This window comes from Trachurus trachurus (genome assembly GCF_905171665.1).
Source record: "Trachurus trachurus genome assembly, chromosome: 19".
NCBI lineage: Eukaryota > Metazoa > Chordata > Actinopteri > Carangiformes > Carangidae > Trachurus > Trachurus trachurus.
In genome coordinates, this window is record NC_139913.1 from 22,131,764 (window position 1) to 22,145,592 (window position 13,829).

The following is a 13,829-nucleotide window of genomic DNA, read 5'->3' on the forward strand; positions in this document are numbered from 1 at the left end:
TCCTTGTAAATTGTACAGACTGCAAACGTAAGCCACACAAACTATTATAAGAAAAAATGGAGAAAAAAAAATCTTCTGACCCTTTTAAAGTTGTAAAAAAAAATAAAAGTATGATAGTAGAAACAAAAGAAGAAACCTAATGCTGAAAAAATGGATCTCTGATGAATGTGAGATATATTTTATTGATCTTTTCTGGGGGAGGGATATGAATATATGTGTACAAACATATGTATGTTTAATTTTCAATCTCAGGTTCCAATGGACCAAATAAATTTTTTTAAATTAAAAACTAATGTTTGTCATTATTAAAAACCGAATGTTTCCCGCATTCGATTTTCCATCTATTATACAGTAACAAAGAGTGTGTGACTCACAGAATGGACCTGACAAAGAGACCTGTCGAATCTAAATGAGTTTAGATTTTATCTTCTGTTCAGACTCTTTGCACTTGATGAATAAAAAGAGGAAGTCAAAGCTTTCAACTTGCCGATATTTAAGAAGAAAAACAGTGGGATGAAAGGATAGCTCATTTACATATCAAACGTGGTTTTTCATCTGCACATGCACTTGTTTACTGCACTTCTATTGATTCTAGAAATTTCAAACGCTTCGTTCCCTGACCAGTGATGTGCATCTTCTCATCCTAGGACGGTGTGTCTTCGAGCTACATGTCACACTGGGGGTGTGTGTGTGTATGTACTGTATGTGTGTGTGTGTCCACTCCCTGCTTGAGTCTCCACCTCTTCTCCCAAACCTCCCCCACCTTTTCCCTCCACTACACCCCACCCATCTTTTTCTAAAAATGTACTTTCCTCTTCAGCCCCTAACCATCTCCCCCACCCCATCCAGCTCCCTCCCCCCCTCCTCTTCCCCTCCCCTCCTCCTCCTCTCTTCCTCCTCCTCCCTGACCTCAGATGTCAGGAGCGCTCCATAGCCCTAAACCCACCCTTCTCTTACTTTGCTGGGGTCTTGAAAACTTCCCCCCACAGAGCCAGAGACACTGTGGAGGCTCCACGAGGTGTCCACGTCCAGCATAAGGACCTGTCAATCACTCTCTTCAGTCCTGTTTTCAAGGAAACAAGAAAACCCAGAATCATCTAGAAGCCACTCACACACTCTGCTCGTCTGGAACCAAAAGGTACGACTGCTAAAATATCTGATAACGCTTTGGCCATATATTCACTGTGTGCATACTTAAAAAAAACATACAGACACACAAAAAAACCTAGTCCTGGTCAGATATGTGAGGAGAGAAAAAGCAAAGACCTGCCCTCCTGTGAGAAATCTCTTCATGTCTCCCTGGTGCTCTGTAGATACCAAGGAACTAATTAGATATAGACCTTTCAATTTTGTCTGCAGACATGATAAGACCAAAATCATTCCCCTGCAACAATTAGTATGAAATTGAAAAGATATCAAGTTTTCTCAAAGTAGAGTGGAAGTTTTCATGTTAAAGTGGAGAAGTGGAGTGAGGGGGTAGCGTGAGTAGCAAGAAAAGTGTTTATTGTGCAAGTACCCGAGCTAAGAATAGTGTTTTACTGCTCTGAGTCTGTGAGCTGTGTGAACTTAATTGCACTTTGGCAGCTTTTCGTGGCCAGGTTAAGTAGCCGGCTGCTGCTGCACTGTAGACACAGACAGGTTCATCACAGGGAGTAGAAAAAGAAAATCACAGATGCTTGATTTAAATGGAATAAATCATATTTATTGTAACATACTTACAACAACACGTGAGTCTAAACAGTTTAGAAAGACTGGAGGAGACATGTGAGCTAGAGATGTGTGTGCTGCCACCACCACTACCACCACTAGATGATCACATTTCTCTCCCCTCTTTATTTTCCCACTTGTCAACCCAAGTGAATAAATAATGTGACCTGCAAGTACTGTACACTGCAAAAAAAATCAAAATCTTACCAAGAATATTTGTCTTATTTCTAGTCAACATGTCATTTCTAGTCTCAAAACAAATCTCATTATACTTAAAATAAGACTCATCACATAAAAAGTAGCTTGTTTTTAGACACTTTTTACTTCTTTCAAGCAAATTTTCACTTGAAATAAGTAGAAAAATCTGATAGTGGATCAAGTTTTTCTTCCTTATTACAAGCACAAAAACTTTCTTTCACTGGCAGATTTTTCTACTTATTTCAAGTGAAAATTTGTTTGAAACAAGTGAAAATGATCTAAAAACAAGTTCATTTTTAGGTGATGAGTCTTATATTAAGTAGAAAGAGATTAGTTTTGACTAGAAATGAGACATTTTGACAAGAAATAAGACATATTCTTGGAAAGATTTTGAGTTTTTTGCAGTGTAGGGCTGCTGGGCTTGTGCATAGAGGGACGTGAGGTTTTTTTTGTTGTTGTCAAGAGCAGAAAGGCTGTGACGCAGCCGGAGGAACATGCCTGATGAGGCCTCTGCTTGTCTGAGGTTGGGGGGTGATCCCCATGTGTTTCTGTCATCGGGCATCAGGCTGGAGTGTATTTTAAAGCACAGAAACCAAGCCCGCTGTAGTCCACACCACAGCATCTGTTGAGAAATGATACCTACAGTATAGCTGCCCTGAAGATTAGCACAACGTAGACTAGGAGGGAATCTGTGCTGTCTGTTTGTTTATGTATAGAACATTTCACTGTTGCTTGAAAAAAAAAGAAAGAAAGAAAAATCACATATGCTTGAAAGTTTTGACAGTGTGTACTTGTTGTAGTGTTATCATCCGCACTGAAATAGCTTTTGTGGGGCCCTGGCAGCAGTCGCACATTATCAAGAGCAGCATTTCAAACCCTGTCTGGAATCATCTAAAAAGCAGACAAAATCTTTGTTGTGTCAGTGCGTCGTGTTACCCGGTTGTCAGGGTGCATACTACGCATGCCTGTGTGTGTGTGTGTGTGTGTGTGTGGCTTGGAGCTGCACTCCCTCCTACTGAAGTCCATGTTTCCAGCTCTGCTTTTTGTCAGACTGACTGTGGGTGCAGGAGGGGTGGGATGGGACAGGGTGGGCGTCCCTGTCCCTGTCTCTGTCTCTGCCACTGTCTCTCTGTCCCTCACCACCCACTGTCTCTGCTTTGTATCTGTCAGTCATCTGTCAGGTTGAACTGACAGTGGGGAGGGGTAGGTGTGTGTGTGTGTGTGTTGTTTCAGGTATCGGGTCCAGTTCCATGACAAACACCAAAACACTGCATGACATTTTTATAATACTCTGTGACAGGATTAGCAACTCTGAAATGTAATCATCGCAACAATTGCCGTTGCCATGACTGTAAGGTAAACTGCGAAAACATGGCACAGTAATCTACCAGGAATGTGCACTTGCACATATTTGGCTGATCATTGCAGCGCCGACCAGAGAACACCGACTTACAGGCTGAAGGCTCACATTTTGTTGGGTTTTTTTAAGGCTCTGATTGCATCCCCGCATCGGGGTCATTCCTATGTTCCCACAGCCCTATGTTCCCACATTTCTAACTTTTGTTGTCACTGAAAATTAGGCCCTATGTTCCCACAGCCCTTTGGTCCCACCATTGGTTGGGTTTAGGCAATGAAGAAAAGAGTTGGTTAAGTTTAGTAAAAAGACCCGGTAGAGGCTAGACAGGCCAGATAGAGAGAGTCCAGATAGGTAGAGAGAGTCCAGTGGGAACATAGGGCCTAATTTTGAGAAAAATCTTAGAACTGTGGGAACATAGGGCTGTGGGAACATAAGGCTGTGGGAACATAAGGCTGTGGGAACATAGGCATGAACCCCCAGCATCACCAATGTCTGTGGTTAGAGATGTGCTTTGTTGTACCACTACAGTAACCAAAAACCAACAATGTCACAGTGTCCTCTACATACAGTACCAGCAGCAGGGCTTGTTTTTAATGTGTAATTCTTTTCATAGAGGAAAGAAAAGGCGACAATATGGCGTCCCAGATCCCAGCGCTGCCTCAGTCCTACACTCCAGGGACTGAAAGCGTCTTTTCTGACCTGTCCGCCTTTTTCTCTCTGGAATCCAACGTGCCCGGGCTCTCCAAGGTGATTCTCAACAAGCTCAACATGAAGGACTATGGACAGTACAGGTAAAAAACTGATCAAAAACTGATGTTATACTCATCACTGCTTCACTTTTACAACACCCACACTTTGATTTTTTTCTATTCATACTTTATACTTGAGAGTAACACATACAAATCAGAAAACCTGAAAAATACAAAGAGAAAAAACAAAGCTTAACCTAAAAACAGCAACGACAAAAAAAGAAGAAAAAACATTGACATATTTCATAACAATATGACATAGAGGGAGGATATAGAGTGCATGTTCTAGTTAAGTATTCATTTCATTGTCAAAAAGCATCTTTTATTAACACTCTGATTTGTTAATGTGTCACAAATGATTGGTTACTTTTTCTTGTAGTCAGATCTCATGACTTAATTTGTTTCACCAACACAGGGATGCTCTGGAGGGAAAGAACAATGGGATCTCATTTCGCAACTACAAGGAGATGTTCCAGAAGATGGAGGAGACCTTTAAGTTCTGCACCGGCTGCAACAAGCTGCCTGAACATCTCGGCGAAGGACAGACCCTGAAACGCTGTGTGAAGTGAGTGCAAAGCCTCGAGTGCCCACTCATGGACTTGCTTAGGTGTTAGTGGTCTGTGATGCTCGATTTATAATATTTCGAGCATTAACACTGATTAATGTTAATCATTGTTGACAATCTGAACATTTTCGGCCGCTGAAAACCTACACCGTTCTCAGTTCAGCTCTATCATCACCCGGTGAGGACATTGACATTTTGACATTGCTGCCCAATATCTGTCATGTGTTAAGCACTTCCCGTTGCCATTGTATCAGGCGGCAGGATGATAGGCCACCAAGGTGTGGACAGCTCTACAGAGGTGGACAATGGCCAGTGGCAAATATAGCTAAGTCCCCTGACTGTGATTCATTTCTTTGCAGCATATTAAGAGCAGCTTAATGTAGTTTATAGTGTCACAACACCACAGAGTGTAATTCAAGGAGTGTGTAGAGAGGGATAATATGCTCCATATTTGCAAGGGTCTTGTTGTTATTGCACCTCCTTTTCTTTTTTTCCCTTATTTCTTTTTTGCTCTGGCTGTTCTGCTTCCCTGTTGCTCTGTTTATCTCATTTTCTCTCTCACGCTGATTCACATACATACACGCACTCGCGGACACACACACTCTTGCATGTGCATCCCCTTCAAATTCTCAGCTGTCACTGCCTCTCGCAAAAGTTACCACCAGTAGCAGCCGTGAAAAAGCAGAATCGCTGACAAGTGAAACCCTACAAACTGTTGACATCTGAGAATTAGGCACCGATTGTCCAACTGCATCTGATGACTTTTCATTACATTCTCAATTTTCTTTCTGATTGATTTGACCTCGTTTATTACACTTGAGGCCAACACATCTCTGAAAAAGTGTTATACATTTACCTTTCGGAGCAACCTCTAATTCTCACCTTGTTTTGATTCCTTTGTCCACTCGTAAGCCTCATTTGGAGGACCAGTGCGTCCTGGGTGCACCAAGGTAGAACACATTGGCTGATAAATGATTTTATGTAAATGTAGCTGCCTCTAAGGCTGCAAATGATTGCAAGGTAAAGTAATACAGCTTCCCAAAGCACCAACTGGCACTGGCTGTTAGACCTCTAATCCAACACATTACCTCACCACCTAAACTGTAGGCGACACAGGGTACATACAGTACAAAGAGATCATATAATCAGTAATAAATTCCAGCTTCTGACAGTCATAGATGTTTTCACCAGCTGTCATCTAAAAAAGGGCCGAAACTGTATTCAGTGTCACGAGTTTGAGGTTTTATAAGGTCAAGTATAACGATGGGTTTTAGGTAGATGTAGGATGGTATTTAGGCTACATCCTGGCACAAACAATAGTCTATTAATAAAGAAGGCATCTTGATATAATGTTACAGATGATGCAGGGCTAACATGAAGATACTAACATACTTGTATGGCATTGCAAGTTGCAAGTTCATGTTCAGCACCTTAGTTACACCTTAGTTTAGGCCGGTGCATATTCTCATTTGCCCAGGTCATAGTATTTCAAAGGAGGTTAAATCGAAAGCAACTGGACTTAGTTATTTGTCTAGGAAGACGTTGAGGACAGCAATGTCCAAATCCTAGACAGAGAGGATAGATGGTTTGAAAGAGGAGTTAAAGAGGCCATCTACGTAAAAGTAGAGAAACCATCCCTCAACAGGGGAGGTGGTCTCAGACACCACCTATCTCCAATTTACAATGCTGCCCTTTCATCCCTTCCCAGGAGATTCAACAATCTAGCCTCAAAGAACAACCACTGTTCACAAGTGGCAAGTGACTCCAACGACTGTCGTTATAACACAATAGGGCACTAACGAAGTCGAAACCAACTTTCCATCAAAGACAGTCCTTTAAACGACTGTCGTTGGCACTTGGAGCACAAAAGGGAACCAGTGACATCATCACCCTTGTGAACGCCCACACAAGAGGTTAAATAGTGAGTCTCCACACCAGATAGTGTGGTCCCAGCCTGGTCAGATGCGTACATGAACTGATGAAGCCTCTTGGATGAGAGGTGAAACGTCTTCCTAGACAAATAACTAAGTCCAGTTGCTTTCGATTTAACCTCCTTTGAAACCTTAGTTTAGCATGCTAGCATTCTAATATTTGCTAATAGGCTAGAAACGGGATCCTTTCCAGGTGTTTGGTTGTGAACTGACTTATTGAATAAACTTGAAATATGACCTGCTGCTAAATCAAGTCAGCTCTCATCACCATTCAAAGTACCTCTAAGTAGTTATCTCAAGGACATTTTAAATTGAAAGCAACTGGACTTGGTTATTTGTCTAGGAAGACGTTTCACCTCTCATCCAAGAGGCTTCATCAGTTCATGTAGCATCTGACCAGACTGGGACTGGTCCAACTATCTGGTGTGGAGATCCAGGTATTTAACCTCTGCGAGGTTGTGGGCACTAACGAAGTCAAAACCAACTTTCCACCAACAACTGTCACTCTAACGACTGTCGTTGGCACAAAGGGTTCCAGCGACATCATTGGTCTTGTGAACGCCCTCACAGAGGTTAAATACCTGGATCTCCACACCAGATAGTTGGACCAGTCTCAGCCTGGTCAGATGCTACATGAACTGATGGTTGGTCTTGGTCTTGGATGAGAGGTGAAACTTCTTCCTAGACAAATAACCAAGACCAGTTGCTTTCGATTTAAAATTTCCTTGAGATAGCCTAACTATGACCTGGACGAATGAGAATATTCACAGGCTCTAAGTTGAACTTTTATGGCTTTCATAGCTAATTTCCCACTTTGCTTTGTCTTCTTATCGTTCTCTCACAGATGCTTGAATGTGTACTACTGCGCTAAGGACTGTCAGAAAAAAGACTGGCCTCAGCATAAAAAGGTCTGCAAGTTGCTGCGTCTGGTGGCCATTGACAGACTAGTGGAATGGCTGATGTTCACCGGTGAGAAATGAAAAGGCGGCGACATTTGAATTAAAATGCCCGAACAGCTGTTTGAGTCCACAAAACAGAGAAATCACGCTAATGAGATGGTGTAATTTTAAAGCTGAGCTGCAGAGATTGAATGCCTGAGAGACAAAAAGTGACAGAAAGACGCTTTGCAACACTGGTGTAATTTTGAAATTTTAATTAAAGTTCCTCATCCTTTGAATTTCTCTGATTGCTTTTCAAGCACAATCTAAACTTGGCAGGTACAATCAACACTCATCTGTACCTTCAGTTTTGTGTCGCATAAAACCATCAATGTTGTACCTATACCACCCACACAGGAGAACTTCCATTATCCACGGAGAAGTGGTCCAAGTCCGTTGCTGAGGTGAAGAACTGGGACGACTGGCTCCCCATGCAGGGAGACCTCAATCCACGCCTGGACGCCATTTTGTCCAGTGCCAGCATGACAGCCCTTTGGAAAAACGCCAACAGACCACGGCCAGATGATGCCGACCTGCGACAGTCCTTATGGCGCCATCAGAGCGAGTTCCTCTCTCGTGTTCTCGCGGTTGGGATGGCCATCCAACACTACGGCCTGGATCCATACGCAAAGCCCCTAACTATTCACCTAGCAGGGGCATCCCACAATGAGACCATGGGAGCCAGACTGACTGACTATGATGAGCTGAGCCACATGTTCCCCGGACACCAGGGCATAGAGATAGTCATGGTTGGACCAGAAGTGGTGGACGGCCCCATCATGAGGCCTCCTCTTAGAGCCTTTGGTCCCAGACAGAGGGTCTACATCAGCGCCTACAAAGCCCTCTACCACCAGTTCTGGGAGGATGTGGTGGAGAAGGAGGAGGCAGCCAAACCAGACCTGGTGGTTGGATTTCATCCTGGTATGTAATGTATACAACACAGAGCCATGCTGGAGATCTGTGATTGTACACACTCAGAGGTCTTGAGACAGGCCAGGCTGATAGATGCCTTTCATTTAAAATCAATTAGCAATGACCAGAATAATCCCCCCATCTATAAATAGAAAAGTTGAAGTGGTCAGAACCGGTGACTTCTCTGCCTTCATGCTTGTCTGACAGTAACCTCTCTCAGAGAACACAACAAGTAGGACACATATAACTCACTACATCGGGCCTATTCATTAGTGCCAGGCTTTTATTGGGGATTTGGGTAATTAATGGGAGCAGCTGGGAAAGAGTTTGGCTTCTGATGCTGGACTCAGCATAATGTCGGTAAGCTGCCCTTTTGGAAGGGGAGTCTCACTCCACCCCCTCGGATTCACTCAGGCACACATTGCATGCCATGGTCATCACTGATTTAAAACAACTTCTTCAGCCCTGTCCTGTTTTCACTCAAAGTACAAACAACACTGAGACCTATATAACAAATAATGTTTTCTGAGTTATAGATAAATGTAATACTTATTTGGCACAGCACAATTTTTCCCACTGCATGAAAAAACGCATATATTATAATATGAATAAATATATAAATAGTGTCCATCCTCTTGTCCACCCTCACAAACAACCATCTCTTTAAAGTGGCACTATAACCCTACACCTCCTAAGCACTTATGCTGAATCACATCTCTGACCCTTTAACCTGCAAAGCAGCAGTAAAGCCCCGACTCGACTGCACCACTATCCCCTGGCTCAGTTGTCACTGCAACCACTGCCGGCCCCACTGGGGCTAAATATACATTAGTCAGTCATCCTGTAAGTAAACTGTTGGAGTGTCTGCATCTTGTCTGCAATGCTGGCAGAGCACCACATTATAACATTGTCTAAGCGATAGCGGAGCAGGCAGCAAGATGAAAGGAATAAAAAAAGGAATGTGTGTGTCTGTGTGTGAGGAGGCTTGACCTTAGACAGTAAGAGAGGGTGGTGTCATCCGCAAACCGCTGACAACAGGTGCCTCAAAGAACACAACCACAACCTCCAGATCACCAGGCTGTAAAATGGATTTTCAAAGCTGTAAAATACAGTTTGAAACAAAGAAAATCGACATCAATAACAGAACTTAACCCACCATATGGTCCAGACTGTTGGTATAAGCAATGAGTGCAGTCATTAAAAGTAAGACTCTCTTCGTCACCTTATCCCCTGAAGGTATCAACGTCTAAATGCTCGCTCCCTGTTAAATGTTTTACTGTGACGAGGAGCGTAACCTCAGGGATGTTCATATCATAGCGTGCATTATTCACATCAAATCCTCTCTTTCCACAGTCTGAGTTCCCCGGGAAGACGCGGCAGGCGATGAATAACATGATACCATCTGTGTGCCAGTATCACAGGCCCGACAATTCTCTAGCCTCCGTGGCATGCTCTGAGAGCCTCCAGCAGACACACACAGCCAGCGCAGCCATCAGGATGTAGGCCTATGTTACAGAGCAGCTGAAGCTGTAACAGATTCATAGCTCTCTCTCCCACCCACTCCCACTTTTTCTTAGTGCAGATTGAATTTTAATCTGTGATTACGTCTTTCTCTCAGGCAGACTAATAATGTGAGACGTTATTGATCAGCATGGGGGGAAATTCTCTCTTTGCTGCTCTCCTGGTTTTGTCTCACACAAGGACACTTAAGCTGGATGGATTTACAGTATTTGCTGCCACGGTGGCTTGAACCTCAGTCATCTGTTTGAAGGGTGAGCCAATCACCAAACTGCTGTTCAGAAAAAAAAACATACTATGACATAAACCAGAGTTGGGGGGAAAGTGACATCTGTCAGTTAATATGCTGTCGGATTATCTGCCCAACCCATCTTGAATATATCCAGACTGCTGCACTGGATTGTCTATCTCAGTGTGTGTGTGTGAGAGAGACTGTCACACATTTTCAGTCGGCACTGTGAGAGTTTGAGCAAGACCAGTAATGGAGGTAGACGAGATCAACCTGTTTGGAGCCAGATTACCTTTGTCATATTGACTGATAATTAGACGCTATGCAAAACACTGTCAGTGACACGTCCTGAGGGAGATGTATTAAGAGAAAGACGTGTGCAGCCGGAGACTAATGAAGTGTAATCCATTCGATCTTCACCTCACTGGGGGAAAATCACCTGACCTGCTGTCTGTCAGTCTGTGTGGGAACAGGCAGCTCAGTACAAGAGCTTTTTAGAGTCAGGAAAGGCTGATGTCACATTCTGCCATGCACCAATCAGGATTTAATGATAACAACAACAACAACAACAACAGCAATAATAATCATAATCATTATAAACTTTATTTATAGAGTGTGACATACCTTCATCTTAAAGTTTTTTTGTTTTGTTTTGATTTTTTTTTTTTTTTGGTCTTTTATGCCTTTAATTGATAAGACAGTCAGGAAATGGTGAGACAGAGAGAGGGAATGACATGCAGCAAGGTGCTGCCGGGGGAATCGAACCGGGGCTGCTGCAGCACGGACTATATAGACCAGTGTTTTTCAACCTTGGGGTGGGGACCCCACTTGGGGTCGCCTGGAATTCAAATGGGGTCGCCTGAAATGTCTGATAATTGATAAAAAAAAATGACTGATAAAAATATTCTTTTAACTAATTATTATTCTTTTTAAAATGATTATTAAAAAACCCACACACAATCTTAAACAACTGTATTCTATACTTTCACTTTCTCAAATATAAAGTTAAAATAAAATGCAGCATATAAAAATATCTGAGCTGATGCATGATTGACACATGACTGCGCGTGATCGGGGGTCGGCAGAAATGTTTGATGTCAAAATGGGGGCACGAGCCAAAAAAGGTTGGGAACCACTGATATAGACTCTGTATATGGGGCACCTGCTCAGCCCAGTGAGCTATTACACGCCCTGGCTTAAAGGATTTATATATGGGTTTTTTTTTTAGGTATGCATCAGAAAAATCAATCATAGCAATAATAATGTCAATAGACAGTTAAAGCAATAATAGAAGTAATACTGTAATGAAATCATCAAGAAGATAAAATCAGGAAATCTGAAATAATATTAGCCAATGAAGTAATCATTTAAAAGTGAGCTCATAAAAATAAGTCAAAACAAAACAAAACATTATCTGATGTGGGTCTGTGTGTGTGTGTTTAACCCAGGGTTCCACGCTAACCAGGGTCTGCTGGAGGGATGGCTGCCCACACTGCTGCTGCTCAGGGACTACAACATCCCTGCCTTCTTCACCATGTACAGGTTAGTCACATAAATCAAAACATTTCACATTTTATTATAGAGATAATAAGATCCTTTCCCTTTGAGCAGTAGTGATTGAATATCTGAGTCTCTTTGTGCCGGAGGTCCTCGTTAACTCACTCTACTATACCATCTGCTATCATAAGTCATTCATATACAACCCGTTTACTGCATCCCTTGTTTTTTGTCCTAGTATATCATTTGTAGTCTTCCTGACTCCATCACCACAGTCCTCAGTCCTGATGCAGTGGTTATTACCCACATCCCAGATAACACAACTCCTTCCACACTTCACACTTGCCTCCCTCTGGTGGCAAATATCTGTTTCCTGTTTGTTTTTTTATGCTGCGGGCGTTCTCTGCAAAGCTCCCCCATGTGAAAGAGCAGAGTTATTGATGTGCCTCTCTTTCTCTTCTGCTGATGCTGTTCCTCTATAATTTCTCTCAAGCTGTTTTCATGTAGACGGATGTTGGGATAAGTCTGTGAAGAGGTGCTTGGATTATAGTCTCTCACCTGGAGTCTCACAAGGACCATGAGGTTAAAGTTGCTTAATTAACCGATTCCTGCGCCATCTCTTTGTCCAATTGCAGTGAGATGGAGCTCAAGTCCTCGCTGCAGATCCTGCTGGAGTTGGAGATGCACATCAGAGACAGTGGATCCAGTCCGTTCAGCTCGCAGAAACCAGAGCAGGTCATGTCCTCCCCCAACAGCGCCCTGGTCTACTGCAACTCTCACTACATCTGTTTCCAAGGGCTGCTGCCACGGGAAGACTTTGAGGAGCCAAACTTCTACAGTTAAGAGGTTGTCACAAAGAATCAGACCCTGTTTGTTACCCCCCCTCTTTAAAGATTTGGTTTTCAATATAGGATTTTGGGAACTTCCTGGGGAAATTGAGGGATTTCCTGTACCCTCTCGGAGATGGTCACCTGTGCAGCTAATTGGAGTTTAGATTCTGATTTTGGGAGCAGAGAGCATTTTTCATAGTGAAAAACGGGCCTTCACTGCTGCAATAGTGTCCTTTTGAATTCAGATATTAATAATGAATGAGTCAGATTCCAAAAATCGTTCAAAGCTCATCTGATGGCACCTGAGGGCACCGGCAGGGGGACAAAGGTTTGTACATCATCGGTGCCCTGCGGTGACATGGATGTTGGATACAAAGGGTCACGGCTGTACAAACCTAATGAGACCAAAATGAGCTCAGTCTTCATTTGATGGTTTCCTGTAATTTTCTCCGCAGCTAGAATCTATTCACAATTTTTACAATAGCTGCATGACTCATATCATATGCATGCTAATGTAACATATGATCTAAAATAAGTCTTCAATAAATCATGTGTGCCGCAGAGCCTGTATCTTCATTTTTGTTTTAGCTATTTTGTTTCCTTCATTCATTGTTCTGTTCGATCATCACTGTAATTGTCCTCTTGAAAAGACAACATAATAATTTCTTTATTTGCCCAGTGGAGACTCAATTATTGTCCCAAATTCTTACAATAAAAAAGGTAGCTATGTGTGACAGCTATTTTCAGTTGTATTCAGGGTGGATATTAGGCTATCATTGTATTATAAAACATTGCATTAACTGATTAGATATTAGATAAGTAATCGCCTGATTTGACATAGTCTTAACATAACCCAACATTATATGCTTCACTAATTCCAGGCCAGGAATTTTACCTCTGTAGCAGCTATAAATATAACACTTTTACAAAGATCACAAACTACTCACAACATCTAAAGCAGTTTTCCTTTTTGGGGCATGATTTACTGTCACCAACTCCAGCTTCCAAATAAAAAGAGAAATAACTTCCAATAAAGAAATAATGTAAATTAAAACATTTAGGTAATATTTTGATTTGAAGTTACTCCGTTTTATAGATCATCATCTTATCACATTGATCACACCATATTAAAAGATATGTTGTAAGTAAAGATATATCAACAAAGAAATCATTAATTTTTATTACCATTTGGTCAAAGAAAGATGAATGGTGAACTATGACATATTAATCTGCAAAGTTGAATCATAACATAACCCATACCCCTTACATCTCTGTGCATGTGCTTCTTGTTTAGAATCATTAGTGGCTCCTGAAACAATGTGACACTGTCCTCTAGTGGATGATGGTGGTACAAATGAAAGTAGTACAGTTTGTGCCTGAACAGTTGGGCTCAGAAAC

At 42.2% G+C, this 13,829-nt stretch overlaps 1 protein-coding gene across 1 annotated transcript; it reads left to right on the forward strand.

The window, feature by feature from the left end:
• Positions 1 to 890: 890 nt before the first annotated feature.
• mss51 (MSS51 mitochondrial translational activator) lies at positions 891 to 12,984 on the forward strand. The gene is made up of 7 exons (XM_083994285.1): positions 891 to 1,138; positions 3,876 to 4,053; positions 4,427 to 4,576; positions 7,352 to 7,476; positions 7,803 to 8,366; positions 11,553 to 11,646; positions 12,237 to 12,984. Exons 2-7 carry the CDS (start codon positions 3,896 to 3,898, stop codon positions 12,442 to 12,444), a joined length of 1,299 nt encoding a protein of 432 aa, XP_083850411.1. The 5' UTR covers positions 891 to 1,138; positions 3,876 to 3,895; the 3' UTR covers positions 12,445 to 12,984.
• The last annotated feature ends 845 nt before the right edge of the window (positions 12,985 to 13,829 follow it).

What these genes read in the sequence shown, in the direction of transcription:
- mss51 (XM_083994285.1), top strand. Translation starts at nt 3,896, where the DNA reads ATGGCGTCCCAGATCCCAGCGCTGCCTCAGTCCTACACTCCAGGGACT. An exon ending in ACCCTGAAACGCTGTGTGAA is followed by an intron (nt 4,577 to 7,351) that starts GTGAGTGCAAAG and finishes GTTCTCTCACAG; the next exon opens with ATGCTTGAATGTGTACTACT. An exon ending in GCCTTCTTCACCATGTACAG is followed by an intron (nt 11,647 to 12,236) that starts GTTAGTCACATA and finishes GTCCAATTGCAG; the next exon opens with TGAGATGGAGCTCAAGTCCT.